Source organism: Liolophura sinensis, chromosome 10 (assembly GCF_032854445.1).
Source record: "Liolophura sinensis isolate JHLJ2023 chromosome 10, CUHK_Ljap_v2, whole genome shotgun sequence".
NCBI lineage: Eukaryota > Metazoa > Mollusca > Polyplacophora > Chitonida > Chitonidae > Liolophura > Liolophura sinensis.
In genome coordinates this window covers 14195942-14216714 of record NC_088304.1, presented here as the reverse complement: position 1 = coordinate 14216714, position 20773 = coordinate 14195942, and the positions used below count along the sequence as shown (strand labels likewise).

The window sequence follows — 20773 nt, the reverse complement described above, 5'->3', positions numbered from 1 at the left end:
TGACCTGCTGGGTCCTATAATATTATAAAAGTTGCATGTATACGGTAATAGATCAAACATTATTGCAATATTGGGGCAGTGATATTGTAGCACAGATATCGTAAGCCTTACATTCAAAACTGATTGTGTCAAACTGATTTGTTCATCAGTGTATATGAGGTAAGAAATAACACCGCGCCATAATTAATTTTACAGGTTGCCAAAACTTAGGCCTTAAGGATATAAACGTATCTATTACAAGTATTTACAAATGTTAAATATTTCAGGGACTAGAATGTTTAAAAGTTATTTCTAAATCTCGACAACTGTCAGGTTAGTTGTTTATTTTTTTTATTAAATCAGAACGTCACGGCTCTATCACTTAGACGCTATTCACAAAGTCAACAAAAACAGGTAAAGGCATAGCGATTAATAAATAAACCTTACATAGGTTAAGTACATTTCAATACATGTATAAAAAGCCAAGTACGACCCAGGACCTATGGTCATCTGTACAAAAAAATGTAAGTAATAGAACACCTTATAGAAAACAATAACAATGAACGCAAGACAGGTTCATTTAGGTAACAACACCGCCCTTAATCCCCACTTCAAGGCCAAAATGGTGAGTATAATTTTCTCATAAGAATATCCCCCATCTGGTCTATACCCCTTCACTGTATATCCGCCAGCACTCCCATGATCTCTTGTTTATACCAGCCCATAAGTTAATCCTGTGTCTCACATCTTTAAAAACACCGGTTTGGAGATTGTCAGGTAAGACCCATATTACACTAACGAAGAAGTCAAGGAACGTCTATGAGGTAACTGGATGTCACATGATTTATTTATTTATCTGATTGGTGTTTTACGCCGTACTTCAAGATATTTCCCTTATACGACCGCGGCCACCATTATGGTGGAAGGAAACCGGGCCGAGCCCCGGGAAAACCCACGACCATACGCGGGTTACAAGTAGACCGATGTTACGCTAGATGCGGTAATCTTCAAGACAAGGTGTGAATCGAAAGCTTCCGTATGATTTGAAGCTTACATGGTGATGCCTGGACATCTTTATTATTATCAAAGAACCTACGTATGACCATGAATCAGAAACAGTATATTAGACCCATATTAACCATGTTGTCTAATAGTGGAGCTAATTTACTTCGGTCATACTCCACTATCTCCAAGGGGTGTTTTTAAACATATCAGGCACTTGTAATGAAGAGCAAACACTTTACAACCTAAAACCAACCCACAGACAGACTTTTGTATTCAGTCTTTCTTATTTCAAAGCGCTGTTTTTTTTGGCTGTGTTGCGGTGTTCCAGCGATAGGTTACTGGGAAGGTGGGACGATCTGTTTGCAGTTGGGATGTGTCCTCAGATGTCTGTAAAAGCTTTGCACGTATGTAAACACACATTTCCAGTCAGGGTTTTTCATTTTCACCATGTCCTCAACGTCTAACAATGGCGCGATATCGGCGCATTTTCTGAAAAATTACAATTAATTTCTTTCAATAGGGTTTTAACATCAATGTAAATATAGAATAAATAGATTTTGAAGTTCTGTTGTATCCGTTTGTATTTCCAGATATTTTAGGCCATCACCAAAACATGTTCTTTGGGTTAGATTCCTCAGTACATGAAGATTTTTATTTTCTGTATCATATCACATTTGTTATTACGTTTCTGGTATTACATTTCTGTTGGATATGTATACTTATATTACATATGAATATTCTGTTGAATACATTCACTTTAAATTTGCAACTACATATAAATGTATTTCCTATTATTCAGATCCCAACTTCTGATATTAATAGAATAATTTATATACAGCGAAGTTTGACTTTCCGTTTCCTGTTGTACATGTTTAACGCCTATCTTGAGAATTTTTGACTTATCCCATGTAGGCAGCCAGTCTATTATTTGCCGAGGAAACCGGATTAAACTATCAAATGATACATGTACTTATGTCACAATGGTGGTAGGAATGGTCTCCAACAAACTTCATGTTAGCCTACACAAAACCACTCTCAGAAGTTAATTGACAGCTAGGCTCCTGAGAACAATGGACAATGGGCTGCTACTTGAATACCATGCAATTTTTTTTCTCCAGAGGCCGATTCCACGAAGCCCTTCTTGCTCCAAGTCAAAATTTAAAAACTTCGTACAATGCTTTGTTTGTATTTTTTTTGTTTTTTTTGGTACGGGAAGTTGAAATCTTAACATATATTTCTTTAGATAACATTGATGAGGTTTACAAAATTTTAATTTCAAAAGACGCCTTAACATCGTACTTCAAATTTTACTCATCCCAGAAATGGCTTTGTGAATCGGCCTCTGAAAGTTAAATAGGACAATTCAGTAATAAAAAAAAACCTGTGTGTTCCACCACTTACTCTGCAGTGTCAAAAGCCAGCTCAAAGTTTTTCCTCCTCTGTTTTGGATCAAGGGTTGAGAAGTCAAAAGAATCAGGGTAGAAGTGATGTATCAGAGCACAGAAAGCCATACCGTTGTTCCAAGAGCTGGAGAAATTTGTTATCTGGACATTCTAAGAAAAAGGAAACAACGTTAAACTCTTTTATACAGAATTCCACAACTGAAATGAAGCCGTAACTTTATTATTGAACTACAGTAATTTTTGGCTAAGATTTCTACCAAGGCTAAGTTACTTATTTGGTCTGATTTTTGGAGTTTTATTCCTGTTACAAGGATCTTTTCAGGTTGATTTTTGATGGTATGATCGCATCCCACTGGAATAACGTGAGCCTCAGGAACAAAAAGTAAATATATTGTTTTATATGCCTCTAAAAATGTATATTTTTTGACGTAAAATTTTAAGGCAAATACAATCTTTCAAGATTTATTTATTTATTTGATTGGTGTTTTACGCCGTACTCAAGATCATTTCACTCATACGACGGCGGCCAGCATTGTGGTGGGAAGAAACCGAACAGAGCCCGAGGGAAACCCACAACCACCTTCAGGTTGCTGAAGGCCTTCCAACGTAAGGTTGGAGAGGAAGTCAGCATGAACTGGACTTGAACTCACAGCGACCGCATTGGTGGGAGGCTCCTGGGTCATTGCACTGCGCTGGCACGCTAATCCCCTCGGCCACGGAGGCCCCCTTTTGACAAAATGTAGAGCTACATCTATCTAGGTCACAAAAATACAACTAAAATGCTAGATCCCTTGAAAGGTGAAAAACTTTACATCTAACTCTTCTGAGTCTATGAACAGTTATTTAACTAATGATTATTAATGCAAAATAAATAGAAGAAATTTAAATGTTATTAAAAAACTAGTAGAATAGCACATTATCACATATAAAGCTCTCCACTGAACAGCTACCTTATATTTTAACATAAAGCAGATCTATCTTAAGGAGGCTACAAACACATGCAGTTAACATACATCACATGCTGATGTTATAAAATTTGAGTTATAAACTCACAACCATCTCCAACATCATTCTGCAAAAGCTACACCATCCTCTCACCCCTATATATATATATATATATATATATATATATATATATATATATATATATATATATATATATATATTGAGGATCTTTACATCCGCCAAAAGCGTTCATTAAAACAAACATGCCCGTTGCCATGCTCCCACCAACATAAACTCCGATCCAAAAACACGAAGAAGCAAATCCCATTCCACCGAACAATACACACCACAGGCAAATACACCAGTAATACTAAATTTCATATCACAGTTACTTACATTAGTACAACGGCATGAACTTGCCCAGTCATTAATAAAGCACAAAATTTGAGTATTTTAAAAAAAAATTCCCACGAATCATCACAGTCCATGTTAATGTACTAGGTCTAGCTAGTGTACACATATATACACCTGATCACCTGGTCAGGACTATATGCATATCGACTCTCACCAGAACCCGATAATCCCAGAAAGCTTGTCAGAAAACACAGGAAATTGAGCCTTAAATAAGAAAGTTCTCAATAGCGAACAGTATTCTGCTGGTAAAATAATACATGGTGAAGAAAGATGGTGTCAATCCAAATTAAATTGTTCTCCACGACCTGTGATAACTTAATCGTAAAGAGCATTTAAAATGAAGAATATATCACATGAAAGGCCATTAAAAAATGTCCAGTAAAAAATGTCCAGGAAAGTAGTTGGATTCACCTTTTTTTAAAAGAATTTTTCTAACCGAGTAAAATTGTGTTAAAAGATGAGATTCTATGATGGTCTGTTGTGAGCAAGAAGGTATCAATTACGTCACATCTATATTTTTTTTGCAAGTTCAAATCAGCGAATGCATTCATAGATCTAAAAGAATATGAATTTTGAATGATGAAATGTAACAGTCTAATGTGTGTTAAGTGGCTAAAACCTTATGTGACGTCAATGGTCCCACTGTGGTCAGAAAACACCACCATTGAATAAAATATTCAAATGCATTTCACTATGTTTTACAAAAAAATAAATCCAACTATTTTCCTGGAGTGTTTTTAATGGCCTTTCATCTGATACATACTTCATTTTAGTGTTTTCTTTGCCTTTAATATCAAATATGAGGTCCCAAGAATCACAATCAGTCAGCCAAACCATTCTATGTCATTGCCAGAAGTATGTATTCAAGTCTTAATTTGCTTATTGTTTAACGCCATATAGGCCAAGAATATTTCACTTTATATACCATGACGATCAAGTTTTATTGGCGGAGAAAATCTGAGTGTCCCAAGGTAAAATACTGACTTTTGAGAAAACCCTATGGTGACAGATAAGGTGAAACGGTGAAGGTCTACTGTCTAATGTGAGAGCAAAAATAGCTATTTGTACCTCACAAAGGTTTGGATGTCAGTAGAGATAGATAATGAACATACATCATATGGAAGATGGATGTGGCTAGCTGCGTTCTTGAGCCCGTGTCTTTTAATACCAGCGGGTCGAAAACTCGAGAATACCTAAAAATCATGCCATTTGATATTGCGGTCTCCAGTTCTCGACTCGCATGTCACTTCGCAAAGCCAGTATGTCGAAAACACGAGTCGAAACTAGCGAAAAAAAAACGCGATTTTTACGTTATTCTCAATGGGTTTATGATAAACTAAGCGAGATTAGCAGTAATTTCATGCGGTTTCACTAATTTCGCATTCTCGAGGACCCAAACCTGTGTGTCCCGCCACAAAACCTGTGGGTTGAGATTAACAAAAAACGCATGATTTTTTACACGCGGTTTTGGTTAATTTCAACGCGCAAGTATTTAAAGACGGGACCACATCCGTCTTCCATAAGTTCAGACGGACAGCTTGTTATTTAAAGTAGTGAAGATAAATGGGATATAGGTGTTAGTATAGGTACATATAGGTTATCTGTAAGAGCAAAACATAACAGTCCGCCAGCCAATCTTGGGGGGTTTCAATAATTACAGTATTTCCAGAGGTTATTTTTCAATCTTTCAAAGATATGGTATAATAACTACATTAAAGGAAAAGAAAGCAAAAAAATGATGTCAACACCAGACGAAAGAGCTTGAAAATTCATTATGGTCTTTGATATTTTTCTTAATTTTTATTTTTATTCAGGAGAAATGGATATTTGAAAATGTTTTCGCAGGGTGGGTATTTGGAAGCACCTCTTGGTGTATACCATCTTTGGATAATAATGTTCTACACAAGGATGCGATGAAAGTGTAATAAATTTATTTCAATGTAAATTTGTTGTTTATTATTATATTCAACCACATGTATTTAATCTGAATTATGATAACACTTATAAATATATTAAGAGTATAAATATGATCAAAATCCAGGTCGAACACATCTGTTAACTGAAAAGACCAAATTCTAGTGCAAATATATCTATTGGGCATATCTTACATCCTCATTTATAACATTATTACGCAAAAAAAATACATTAACCAAGAGATGGCCCTAAATTGCCAACATAGAAAAATTATTATCAAGTGTCTTTTATTCTTTAAAGAAAAAATATTAAAGATCACATTTACAATTAACGTTTCCCACTCTTTCATCTGAACTTTATGAAGTTTTCTCCACATTTAATATTACAAAACGAGCACATATTTGCTGTGTTACCTCCCTCCATTTCCATGATCTGGCAAATCTATTAATATTCTAGTTATTTGCTTCACTGGTTGTTAATAATTAATTATATATGAATATATAATGTTTGTCTATTCACAGCCAATCATTTCAAAGCGTTGATTTGACTTGCCCATATACAGTCAAATAAGCTACGCACACGGCATGCTGCGACGCCATGAAACTAGGCGACATTCTCGATACCTCGTATTCAGCTGTCATGGCTTTGCACCAATCGAGTAACATCTGTTTGATAGCACTGGGGTTGCGTACCACTTTACTACCACCCCCACCGCCTCCTGCAGTGGCGCCGCCCGCACTGCCACCTCCCCATCTAGCAACACGGCAGGGAGTATAGAGGAGGAAAGTCCATTACAAGTTCACAGGGTAGGTTAAGTGGAGGAGATCAAAATAGTCACTTATAACAGGATATACCAGTAGTTGGGGATGCTTTTGCACAAAAGGGTATTAAAGTTGATGTACCAAAATAACTCCTTATCATTAAAATTAAAAATGGTCTAAATGTAGTTTATTTCGGTTTTGTTTATTTAGGCTATGACATTGAAGAGCTGGGTCAAATGGATTTACAAACGATGGCAGCAATAATTTCTTTGGAACAGGACATGTTCAAAGTTCCTGAAATGTTTCTAATGTGAAAATGGATATACCTTTAAAACTTATTCCATTACTTAAGTTAAACTAAGGGGAAAAGATTCACAAATATTATTTAATATTTAGGCAAAATAATACTTTCATAATAATTACTGCTTAATAATCAACTGTACATTTCAATCTGTAAGAAAGCTGGATGTATTTTCTTACAGGTTTTTTTGTTCTTTTTTGTTTTTCAATATTTTATGAAGTTATTTTGACATAACAACATGACACCCAGTTGTTTGGGGGCTAGAAGAGCAATAAAACAAAAAGAATGGATCAAGAAAATTTACATATTTAGCACTTTCTTGTATCCATGTATTCCAAACAAAACATCGAGAAAAAACAAGGTAAACAGAAGACAATGTTTTTAATTACAAGTTAGCTGTGACACAACGAACTGGAGCATAAACATTTCCAAATTTTTACATGCATAAATCATTTCTGAAACCTTGAAAACAAAACCAGTAAATCCATATATTTAACATATGTTCTTTGAAATTTAGAAAATTTTATGTCCATATTTTGGAGTTTAACACCAGTTCAGTGTTGTGTTTCCACAGCAAAATGTGAAGGGAACAAACAGAATAATAGAATAGGAAAACAGATAAATCAGAGGCTCTGAAAATAGGACAAAACAAAACAGACAATACAAAAGTCCACAGCTTATAGTTCTGTAGGTTCTCACACAAACTTGACAGCTGTGGAATGAAATATTGTGCAATGAAAGGCTGAAAAGGTGCAAACAAAAAGTCAGTATGCAGTACAAGGATAAGGCAAGAAAAGAATTTCTATTCAACTTCCACAGGATGACGGTACTGGGTGTGATATCGCTCATAACGTAAATACTAGTAAAGTTCTTGTTTAAATGTGCTAGCCAGCCATGCTAGCTTCCTTTGGTAGGTGTTGCTAACAGTAAATTGACAAGCGGTCGTAATTCAACGGGTTAGGTGTGACATTGTGCCAACTATCGCACTGTCGTTGTTGCTCTGGTTTTACTCTCTGCGATGTAAGTCTTTCATTATATTACTTCACTGTCAATTTGATAGCATCTGATACACCACAAATTTCCAGACCAACATGACAACCCACCAAATACTATAGAACGTAGATTGATTGTAACATCATGGCAAAAGTCTCATATGATGCCGAGGAGGACATAAGATTATCTCTCCAAAAATGGACCCAAGAGATGTCTCTCTCTGTTTCCCATCACCCTTCAGGCGAATGGAGACCAAACATCGCCTAACCAAACATCACAGACAAATCCTCAAGAACAAGAGGCTTTATGATTGATACAATCATGCAAATCTGTGATATAAAGAAAAATAAGAGATTCCAGCAAAAATATAATTACAAAAATGAGTCCTCCAAAATGCAGAATGAGATCCCTTCTGCCTTGAAATGAGGAGACTACAAGAGCAAGAGCTCAATGCCTGGAAAAAATCACTTTCTCAAAATACACGTGTATGAATTGTACCTTGTACTCAGCTGTGTTGGATTTACAAAAGTCTAAAATCTCAGCTTTAATTTGAACTGCGTTGCGTCGCATCGTGGTCGCAGCTTTCTTGGCCAATGAGACAGTTACAAGGGCGCTGGAGAAGAAAATTTTCTATAATGAGCAGCATTCATGCAAACATTACACAAAAATGTGCGCGAATTTAAATTAAATTAACTGTACAGTTTCTATATAATTATATATACATAATCGTTTAGGGGAAACATTTGTCATCTGCCTTCTGAAAACGAAAATCTGGAAATAAATGAATTAATGTTGAACATAATTTTTGTGACATCTGCTCTGTGCTTTTTAGTCGGTATGCATCTACTTGCAACAGGAAGACACAGTTTCTCTTTTCTCACCGGGTTAGTCCATTTATTGTAATTCTTCAACCTTTTCGCACGTTTGCAAGGTGTGTACAAGTAAAGTAAATTCTGAAAGCATTCCACTGTGCACACTTATAAAATTACTCTTTCTGAGAAGAAAAAAATTTGAAATTGACCAATCCAACCAATGTAGATTTGTCTTCAACGTCGAATCAAAAATTTGCATAAATTGTGAAAAGGTTGAAGAATTAGGGTAATGAACAATATATACATATCTTCTCTTTTTAAAAAAAAAAAAAGCCTTTGGGAGAAATGTAATTTTGTGCTTTCACACCACCAATATCTGTCCTAAAAATCAAAAGAATTTAAAACACAGCACATAATGGATTACACACACAAAAATCACTATGCATGTGTGTTAACTATAAGGATTTAATGTAAACTACTTTAATGTCAACTTACAATCATGATACAAAATTTAATAGTGTATTAGAGAAAAACTTTCGACTGTGAATAAGTCACTTATTTTGTCTGATTCTGATGGTTTTATATATTCATCTTCTACAAATGTTTCATGGTTGGTTTGGATGATATATCCTATGTGGAAAATGTGAGCAACAGCACAAAAAGCAATATTTTATGACCTAATTATTCGCCTCTAAAAAGCTATTTTCCTCAAGTGGATTTTAGGGTAAATGCAGTATTCAATCCTTAAAGATCTCATAAGATAGATGACTTTAAAAATGGTAATATCGGGCTGTACACTTGCCAATTCTCGTCCTCTTCAAAGTTTTCTGGACATTTTTTAGACTATGTCGCCTTACATATTTTACAAATGACGGTTTCTGCTGAACTCTAGTGAATTCTGTGATTCTTCATGCAACATGACATCAATTCTGCACCAGGATTTGTCCTTATTTGAAGTAGATTCTTTTCATATCCTAAAAGTATTAATTTTGCCAATGAGGGCTTATTTCTGTATTGATCTTACCATGTGTTTTTCATGTAACATGACACGAATACCACTTCTGCACCAGGATAAGGTGTCTGTTTAGCAATTTTCATATAAACATACTCATAAGTATCATTATTTTTGTGTTACTGAAAATTCTTCACAAACTTAATAAAATCACAAAGAATACCAATATATTAAATATTCTCCAGGATTCCTCTTTTTTTTTTTTACTATTACAATTCATGATGGGTATTTTTACAGATTTGCAGGAATATAAATAATACTTCTTTCAACTTCAGAAGTTTATAAATACATTTACATGTAGAAATCAGCTTTCAGTTAGGCAATTAAAAATCCACTAAGGGATCTGAAAATTTAGTGTTTCACGGGCTGATCATGTATGTCTACTTTAAGATCAATCACAAGATCTGAAAATGAATTGAAAAACTAAGATCATCAAGGCAAATATATTTTAAAATTAAAAAAGGAAATAATTTGGACACTTACTTTGGTTTTGCTGCTCCTGGGCTAAGAGCGTCCATCTGCTTGAAGGCAGCCATAGCACTCTTAGGTCCAGCTGGTTTGTTAGCTAACAGTAAATATACACAAACAAATTACACACAAATATGTTAAAATTAAACGACTGAAAGCGAGTGTAAATCATAACACTACGATTTATAGTGTCTGACGATAAAGTCGATGAGAACTGTTTTTATTTTGTCTCTAGCAGTGATTACATAATGAATATGATGAAAAATATATGAAATTATGATTTTCATTTTAATAGTTATACACACAAGACACACGTGAAAATCAATAGTTATACGTAGCTACTCTACCATTTACAGAAAGTGCAACTGTATATCTATGCTAGTAAACTTTGGTGTATTAAAAAAAACAACTATGAATTCTGTCCAGTAAAGTTTGCCACAAGTTCCTATAAAATTAAGAATTATACATTATTGACAGTTAAATTGATAATTAAAATGGATGAAGGAATAAACTACACTTTAAGCCCATGAAATAAAAAAAAACACATTCACAGTTTCTTGCAAAATTCTCAGCTGTCAAAAGCATGCAAGATAAAGTTAAGATGCAAATAGAAAGATACAAGATGTATTGTTCGTGGCTGTAGAGAAACATGAATAATGCTTAACATGGAAGTGTATTCAAGAAAGACACTTATTTATTTGATTGGTGTTTATCAAGAATATTTCACTTATACGACGTCAGCCAGCATTGTGGTGGGAGGAAACCGGAGAGAGTCCTCGGGAAACCCACGACCATCCGCCGGTTGCTGGCAGACCTTTCCACATTATGGCCAAACCCAGCATGTAGACGTCCATATATACAAGGACAATCCTGACACCAATGACATTATCTATAAAACAGGAATTAAACTGCTTGATTTACATTTTTAAATGGTGTTTATAATAAGTATTGGGTTTAATTCTCTGAAGTCTTTAACAGTCTTTTGTATATGTGCGCAATCTGCCATGGAACATAAACTATGTATGACACAGCTTATCGAGGGCAGCACAGTGAGATGTTAATTCAATGCCCTAATTGTTGAAACAGGATATCTGCGTATTGCAACTCGCAAAAACCAAACAGAACGGGTACATTTACAGAAAAAAGGCGCATGTTTAAATATACCTCATCCAATGACTATAACTGATGCTTGTGCATATAGGCTTGCAGATTTGAGAAACAAAAACAGGTGGAATGTATCGGCGAAAAAAGAATATAGTCAAATCTAAAGGATATAATAATGAACTGGTCTACAAAAAAAAGAGGTTGTGCATTAAATGGCTATATATGCCATAAAGTCAAGTGCAATCTTGGTGCTACCAAGTGGAAAGATTGTTATGAAAGAAGCATAATGAAAGGCTGTTCTTTCTACCTCCCCATCGCTGTGTTGTTTCAGTTTTCTTGACCATGCCCTCTTGGCTGTTCCAGGACTCGGTTCGCACCGTTATTTTGCCTGACGTGTACGGACTAGTGACTTGCTGAAGTTTATTTGCCAGGTTATTGGCTACATCATCTAGACGATAAAAACAATGCAAAAACACACTCACTCATCGTGCAAATACGTTAATCACAAACGCAATCCATTTCACAGCACACTTGAATTAATAATTCATTTAACACCGCACAAAACAACGACATGATGATCATGTGATGTGTGCATAAGAAATAGTTTCAGAAATATTAAGGATACTTTTTAACCTTTTTAAAAAGCAGTGGCATATTCAGGTTTTTCAAATGCTGAAGTCACAATGTAATATTGGTCAGGTTCAAAGCCTGCACAAAAACAAGGACTCCAATAAATTCAACAAAAAGTACATTTTTGAGTTCTTCCGCAGAAAATGAAACAAACATCCATTTTACCTTAGTTGGGTACAAACTACTTACATTCCTGAAGGACCATAAATAAAATATTCAGAAATTTTTAATGAAACTAAGAGTAACTGTGTGGCAATAATGGTCGAGCAGGCCACAACAGAGGGAAAATTCATCTTAGTTATCAAATTTGTCCTAAATTATCATGAATTTAGGACAATTCATGATAAACAATATCATAGAGTCACAAGAATTAAGAACTGAGCAAAACATTTCTTTCATGTATATATTATATACAGATTCCAATGACATAACACTGCTATTGTAAGTGTATGTTTAAAATACAAGTATCAATTCTGTTAGTATGTGCAGTGCAAAGTTTATATTCAAAGTTTTTAGTAGCACAGGCAATATGGACAATATGATCATGCGAAAGTTTCTATGGGAGCCAATATGTAAATTAATTGCTATATGAAAATATATATTTATTTATAAAGTCAGTTCTAATGTTTTCCAAAATCCATTTTCAATGAGTGGTTAGAAAATGAATACTGAAGTGGAATGGATGAAACAGTGATTAGAAACCAAACTAAATGATGAAACAAATGTCTTCAAAATTATCCGATACAGAGTCTTATTGTGAGAATAATGGATATGAGATTGTGAATATAATAGATAAAGAATGCAACTGATACACATTTGTAAATAAAATGGGTCAATTTAGAAATATATAACTGATAGAACTGCAAAAACATGTATATGTTTATCATTGAACTAACATCTATGAAAGCCCTTCGTTAACTTTTCAAAATGAGCGTACTTTATGAGTCAAACAAAATGACTGTATTTCACCTCATTCTGCATGATGCATCAACCTTTAAATAATTATCTTCATTAAACATACCCCAGAAAAGAAGTGAATGAAAAGACAGTTTCTGAATGCCATTGATGAAAGTGGGAAAATTTCCATAATTTCAAAAGTAAGTGCATATTCGCAAAAAAAAATGTGAGTTCACAGAAAATGTCTAAATCTTCTAATCAGGCCCCTCATTACGCAGTGAATGACTCAAGTTTAAAGATACACAGTTAACTATTTGACCCATTTGCACCTGTTAAAATAGAAGATGCCAAAAAATTGACAGCCCCCACTGATGTTTATACACCAGGTGTATCGAATGAAAAATATTTGCAAAGGGCTTAACTACAAGGCTATAAACTCTAAAGTTTTCATATTGCATCTGAAATAGATGTCTCCATAAATTCCTAAAACAGGTTTTGGACTCAAAATTGGTGATGGTGCATGTATTTCAACTGTATACATATACAAGATATTGCAGGTCAATATATTCCAGGACAGTATATGTAATTTCCTTTCAATTATGTCAAACTGCACTTGTGTTTCTGCAGTGAACAATGGACTGACAGACGGACAGACATCTTAGCAAGGCAATACCCAGTATAAACCCAGCTTGCAAGCTTTGTGGCAATTAGAATAATGGAAAAACATACAACACTTCAAGGCAAACATGAACATATCCAGGGGGATAGGATATAGTGGGGGGCGATTTACCAGGCTTGGGACCCGGGGCCCCGTACTGGGTGCCCCCAAACCCGGACTGCTGCACTGTCACTGTTTTCGGCGTCGTCGTTGTTGTTGTTTTACCATCTTTGTCTAGAAAGGGGCCAGGACAGAGTTACAATGGTTTCAAAAGCGTTTCTAAAGAAATTTTAAATTAAAAAAAATCAAGAAATAAAGCAGACGATCAATTGTTTCATAAAAAGTGATCGCAAAATGCATCCATTTATTAAACTGTCTCTTATTATTTCACCATTTATGAGTCTATATGAAAACTGGAATAAAAAACAAACAAATCAAATGAAAAAATCTATCTTAAAGTTTCATCCCAAAACACATTCTCCGAGAAGCCTGTAGAAGAAATACATCATTTAAAACACAGAAAAAAAACATATTTTTTTTACATCATTGAACATGTGCTATTTATAATATTGTCAGATCCAGGTATTTCTGACATTCTGTAAACCTGACGACTTGAAATTATCAACGGGTTCAAGATGCTTTTAACTAGTTGATTTAATACCAAAAGTCTTAAACTTTCAAACTCTTATAGCGTTGAAATGACACGAATATTTCTTCCCTTCAACAGAAGTCAATTTCTGCATCCTCAATCCCCCCCCCCCACCCCCTCCAAAATTGTATTCCACTTTATGAAAAGCGATGTGCAAAAGTTTTGCAATTGCAAGTTTCAGGAAACAGAGCTTGATCTAAATTTATAGACAGTGGCAATGTTTCTCAGGCAGAGCATGCTCTTGTGACGTTTCTTTTCCTACAAACAATACTTCTCCAGTAATCTCTGAACACTATCAAACCTTGTGCATAAAATTTTTTTTATGAGGATTTTAAATCTTTGGATAAACCATACTTGAAACAATGTGAAAATCAAATAAGTAAATCAGTTCAAATACTGCTTAAGTGTACAAGTGAGATTAATACTGTGGTACCAGAATTCACAGGGGTCAAAATACACACATTTATACAACAAAGGGCAGACAACTGCTACTAACCTGTGGTGGATTGTTTTGATGTGGTGACCCTCGATTCACTAACTCCCGACCCAGTTTTGGCAATTTGTTTATAAGCCTCCAATTTTTTCTGCTTCTCGTCTGCGGCAAATTGCTGTCGATCTTTTAGATCTTTTTGTGTTTGGACGAGGTATTTATCTTCCAGATCTTTCCCCGCCGTTTCAGCACGCGTCTGAAAAGACTGCATTTTCCTCTTCTTGTCCTCTTCTGCTCGTTGTTGGCGTAATTTCACTACATCTACTGCGGCAGCTTCCCGCTCTTTCCTACCCCTTTCCCATTCCTCTGTAAATCGACATTAATTACTTCACTGGCGCATTACGGCTAAAAAAAATGATCGTGGGCAGCTGCTGCAATAGTGTCCACACTGATTTCCAAAATTGCTCACCTTTCCACGACCAAATGCTATTTTGCTAGGATTATGGGGGCAAAACTTACAAGCTGCTAGGTTTTCTATATTGGCTAAATTTTCAGTAAACCTTGAATCCTGAAAATAACTTTGTAATACACATCCATGATAGTAAAGTAATGCCCAATCACCAATACATTATACTTTTGCCAGGTGTAAGGTTGGTGCAAGATTATACTCACCTAATCAGCAATTGTAAAAGATATATTGATTAATTGAAAAAATATATGTGTAAATTATTAATTGCAGATCTCTATAATATAAATAAAAAGCCAGATGTTATACCATATATAATTAAGAGTGAGTTAGAATACATTGTTTATAGTTTAATAATAAGGCATAAATAATCCTGTACATGTGATTATTATGTGATTATGATGTTAAAGTGTACACATAAAGTCGAACATAATGTGTGCCTCAAACGCAAGGTAACTTCAAACTGTGTCCAAGAATACTTCAAATTGTTTTTAAACATTTCCACACAAATCAATTATTTTCTTAGGTGGATCTTTGGAAACTATATTTTCCAAAAGTTTTTCACATAGTTTTGAGTCAGTAAAAACCATCTTCAGTACACAAAGGGAAATAATTATGATCATGAATTAAGAAAGCAATGGTGTAAAAAATCTATCCTTCTTTAAATTTTTTCTTTTTAATAATGCATCAAAACTTTAAAAACAGAAATGAAATCCATTTTGGGAACAGTTTTGCACAGTACTTTGAATGGCACCGAATTTGTCAAATCCTTTATATGTACTTTAATACAGGTATATGACATATATTGGAATGTATGTTTATATGCCATATTAATAGTGCTGGGAAAAAATGCTTTTTCTCACCTCTGGCCTTTTCACGGAGTTCCTTTAATCTAGCACGGATCATTTTTCTGTCTTCAAAATTATCTGTTGTGTTCAACTGTAAATAAAACCAATGATAAAATATTTGAATGTTTTTAAAAATAACAGAACAACACGTATAGCGCCATGAAGAGATATACAAATACACTCCTGCGTACACATATGCACAAGTTCACAAGAATACATCTGAGCCGAGTCGGCATTTCTGGGATCTCGCGAGTTCACGCAGGCTCAGGCGAGACAGGGTGGGGGGCTTTTGCGAACTAACGGGGCTAAGAGGCGACAGACCAGGCAACGCGAGATGCGTATTCAGCCTAGCAAGTACTGTAAAATCTCACCTTTTAGCTTGTCCATATCTGTGTGAACTCACAGGACACCTGAAATGTCGGCCGGCTTATTTACATTTCCACCTCTCAAATAAGGGGAGGCAATCACTACCAAGCAAACTGCATAGCTTACTGAAGTATAAAAACCTCAATTCACAAAGTGTTTCACCTGGAAATCTAATGCTTACCACTGTATGATGCATATTTTACTTCTCTCCTGTACTTTTCAGGCTCTCCATTTCCTGTACATTATCCTCAATTGACTGCCAATATAGTAGGGTAATCTTTGAAATTTACATAAAACTATTCCCTCCTCCGACACTGGAGAAAGATTTATTCTATCTATAAATCATCATCCTCCTCAAATTCCTTGGTTACCACACCATTTTTTGGTAACCTCCTCTCTTCCTGATCCTGGTTACCACACCATTTTTTGGACCTCATCCTCAATCTCCAGTACTTTGGGCTTTTGCACTCACTCACTCACTCTCTCTCTCTCTGCCTAATCCTAGCTTGTATATTCACCTTTTTGTGTAGTGCCTCATCCTCAATCCCCAGTATTTTGAGGTTTTGTCCATTCTTTCTCGGTATGTCACTTGTCCTAATCTTCACTGACTCACCATTTTTTGTAACTCCTATATCCACAACCTATGTTTTGGGGTTTTTGTCTCACATGTCTCTCTCTCTCTCTCTCTGTGTTTATGGGCCTAATCCTCGTTTGTACTCACCATTTTGTGCAGCCCATCCTCAATCTTCTGGCCCCGAAATCACAAAGCAATCTTAAACTTAAGTCAAAATTTCAATCATTATACTTGGTATGATCCTTTCTGTTATTTTAGCTCAAATTTGTTTTACAGCACCTTACTGTGAATTTACATTGTCAAGCAATATTTTGACGTAGTTATGTAAGAAATAACAATTTTAAAGTCATTTGAAATTTTGACTCAAGTCTAAAATCTCTTCGTGATCCCGGGCCCTGTATTCTGGGGTTTTGTCTCACCTGTCTCTGGCCCTAATCCTTGTTTGTAATCACCATTTTGTGCATTTCATACTCAATCTACTGTATTTTGGGGTTTTGTCCCACCTCTCTCTTTCTGTCGCTCACCCCAATCCTCATTAACTCACCATTTTGTGTAACTCCTCATTTTAAATCCCTGTATTTTGGGGTTTTGTCCCACCTCTCTCTTTCTGTCACTCACCCCAATCCTCATTAACTCACCATTTTGTGTAACTTCTCATTTTAAATCCCTGTATTTTGGGGTTTTGTCCCACCTCTCTCTCTCCCTCTCTGTCGCTCGCCCCAATCCTCATTAACTCACCATTTTGTGTAACTTCTCACTTTAAATCCCTGTATTTTGGGGTTTTGTCCCACCTCTCTCTCTCTGTCACTCACCCCAATCCTCATTAACTCATCATTTTGTGTAACTTCTCATTTAAAAGCCCTGTATTTTGGGGTTTTGTCCCACCTCTCTCTCTCTCTGTCGCTCACCCAATCCTCATTAACTCACCATTTTGTGTCACTCCTCCTCATCCTCAATCTCTTGTATTTTGGGGTTTTGTCCCACCTCTCTCTCTCTGTCGCTCACCCCAATCCTCATTAACTCACCATTTTGTGTAACTCCTCATTTTAAATCACTGTATTTTGGGGTTTTGTCCCACCTCTCTCTCTCTCTCTGTCGCTCACCCCAATCCTCATTAACTCACCATTTTGTGTAACTCCTCCTCATCCTCAATCTCTTGTATTTTGGGGTTTTGTCCCACCTCTCTCTCTCTGTCACTCACCCCAATCCTCATTAACTCACCATTTTGTGTAACTCCTCCTCATCCTCAATCTCTTGTATTTTGGGGTTTTGTCCCACCTCTCTCTCTCTGTCGCTCACCCCAATCCTCATTAACTCACCATTTTGTGTAACTCCTCATTTTAAATCCCTGTATTTTGGGGTTTTGTCCCACCTCTCTCTTTCTGTCACTCACCCCAATCCTCATTAACTCACCATTTTGTGTAACTCCTTATTTTAAATCCCTGTATTTTGGGGTTTTGTCCCACCTCTCTCTCTCTCTGTCACTCACCCCAATACTCATTAACTCACCATTTTGTGTCACTCCTCCTCATCCTCAATCTCCTGTATTTTGGGGTTTTGTCCCACCTCTCTCTCTCTGTCGCTCACCCCAATCCTCATTAACTCACCATTTTGTGTAACTCCTCATTTTAAATCCCTGTATTTTGGGGTTTTGTCCCACCTCTCTCTCTCTCTCTGTCACTCACCCCAATCCTCATTAACTCACCATTTTGTGTAACTCCTCCTCATCCTCAATCTCCTGTATTTTGGGGTTTTGTCCCACCTCTCTCTCTCTGTCACTCACCCCAATCCTCATTAACTCACCATTTTGTGTAACTCCTCCTCATCCTCAATCTCTTGTATTTTGGGGTTTTGTCCCACCTCTCTCTCTCTGTCGCTCACCCCAATCCTCATTAACTCACCATTTTGTGTAACTCCTCATTTTAAATCCCTGTATTTTGGGGTTTTGTCCCGCCTCTCTCTCTCTGTCACTCACCCCAATCCTCATTAACTCACCATTTTGTGTAACTCCTCATTTTAAATCCCTGTATTTTGGGGTTTTGTCCCACCTCTCTCTCTCTCTCTGTCACTCACCCCAATACTCATTAACTCACCATTTTGTGTAACTCCTCCTCATCCTCAATCTACTGTATTTTGGGGTTTTGTCCCACCTCTCTCTCTCTGTCGCTCACCACAATCCTCATTAACTCACCATTTTGTGTAACTCCTCATTTTAAATCCCTGTATTTTGGGGTTTTGTCCCACCTCTCTCTCTCTCTGTCACTCACCCCAATCCTCATTAACTCACCATTTTGTGTAACTCCTCCTCATCCTCAATCTTCTGTATTTTGGGGTTTTGTCCCACCTCTCTCTTTCTGTCGCTCACCCCAATCCTCATTAACTCACCACTTTGTGTAACTCCTCATTTTAAATCCCTGTATTTTGGGGTTTTGTCCCACCTCTCCCTCTCTGTCGCTCACCCCAATCCTCATTAACTCACCATTTTGTGTAACTCCTCCTCATCCTCAATCTCTTGTATTTTGGCCGACATGATGATGTCTCTGTGGATTGTTGACAAGTCAAACCCAGAGTCAGAAACGGCTGGTTGACTCCCACTGTCTGCTCCTGACTCTTTCTGAAACACACAATGGAAGGCATATTCATACTTTTTCTTTTAATAAAATCATTAATTCTTTTTCACAATACATATACATCATTTTTTCACACAACATTAAAACAACGTCAGTTTACACAGAAGCTTTGAGGACAGCAAATTTTAATCCAGTAATCTAACAAATTCATACAAACTCTTGTGTGTAAATAAACTTAAATTATTTGTTGAAGCCCTTATCTGAAGTAAACTTTTGTTATTTTTCTGAAGAAAACTTGTGTTTAACTGTTTCGGGAAAGAAAGTCCCTATAACCTTATCATCACAGCACTCCTTTACCTACTTCTGCATAAGCCATGTAAGCCATGTTGGTAGAGGGCATCTAATTTACCACTACTTAAGCATTTACATGAACAGTTAGAATAAAACCCTAACTAACATAAATTGAGGATAGGCCATATTCTTCATTATCTACATTTTTACCACTAGACACCACCCCCTCTCATGACAATTGAATTCTACTTGGGGCACCCATCCCTCATGCAGAAAATTTCGAATCCAAACATTCTCAATCGAGTGCCTACAATTACCCTGACAACCTTTCTCTTTTTCAGCAAAGAACTGCAGTATAATTATGTGAAAACTGAGAACCAAATTTTTGTGTAAGTTTATAAACACACACACATTAACCAGTGTGGAGAAAGCATAATTGCTACATATATGCACCTCTCAGAATAACCCTGCTCAACCTACTAAGTGGACTTTAAGTGTATCCACTTAAAACAGCCAAAGTCACTAAGTCACAAAAAAAAAACGTGCACCTCATAGAATTACAGGTCAGATGTACATGTCTGTCTAACTCCAACAGTCCAAGAGCAGACAACTCTGCAGGTCTAAAATAAGCCACTGTGCAGAAGAATGTAGAAGTAAAGAAGCTTGCAAATGATCAGGACACTGTGTTATTGAAAGACTCCTAGGATAGCAAAACTGATGACTTTAACACACCTTCCCAGACTGCTACACTGATTGTGGAACTGGGTTGGGGTGGTGGAGGGTGGGAGGCTTAAGGGAAATAAGGTCGAGGGGGGAGGGGGATTGCACAGGAATGCAACGATAACATGTATTTTTGTTCCACATTTCAGCTCAAGCTTGCCTAGATCACCAACAAGTCAAAAATGTAGGTATATATATTCCTATCTAATATCTCCTGTCTGTTCTTATTTTATTCAATTCCACATGAAACACAGTGTAAGTGCTCCACCTTCTCGCACTTTTGTTGGATATGGGTTTGGGACTAATGGCAGTCAGATGATAAAATAAGCTTTGTTTATCATTCACGTAAATATCTATCAGGACTAATTTAAGAGATCTCATCTGGTATTTCTGTATTTCTGCTGGCTGAAAGCTTAGAACAGCATGGCACATGCAACACTAACCAAAGTTACCGACTAAAAAAATGGTTACTTTCACACTGAATAATGTTTTCTCCTAGAACCATTTCACTTCATTAATACACCCACATACTTCAATGTCCATGTATTTGCACCAGCTTGTAG

At 36.2% G+C, this 20773-nt stretch overlaps 1 protein-coding gene across 5 annotated transcripts in view; it reads right to left on the bottom strand.

Annotated features, from left to right (window-relative positions):
* Window positions 1-1089: 1089 nt before the first annotated feature.
* Window positions 1090-20773, bottom strand: part of LOC135476080 (smoothelin-like) — a 38644-nt gene continuing 18960 nt past the window's right edge. For 2 of the 5 annotated variants that reach the window (XM_064755974.1, XM_064755979.1), the window contains exons 2-9: window positions 19109-19243; window positions 15705-15780; window positions 14442-14741; window positions 11419-11559; window positions 10023-10104; window positions 6284-6413; window positions 2386-2537; window positions 1090-1473 (exon numbers count right to left, since the gene is read on the bottom strand). In XM_064755974.1, the coding sequence (XP_064612044.1) occupies window positions 1320-1473; window positions 2386-2537; window positions 6284-6413; window positions 10023-10104; window positions 11419-11559; window positions 14442-14741; window positions 15705-15780; window positions 19109-19243 (1170 nt within the window). In that variant the 3' untranslated portion in view covers window positions 1090-1319. Of the gene's footprint in view, window positions 1474-2385; window positions 2538-6283; window positions 6414-8213; window positions 8329-10022; window positions 10105-11418; window positions 11560-13428; window positions 13531-14441; window positions 14742-15704; window positions 15781-19108; window positions 19244-20773 lie in introns of all 5 variants that reach the window. The other 3 variants (XM_064755975.1, XM_064755976.1, XM_064755978.1) reach the window with 3 other exon arrangements.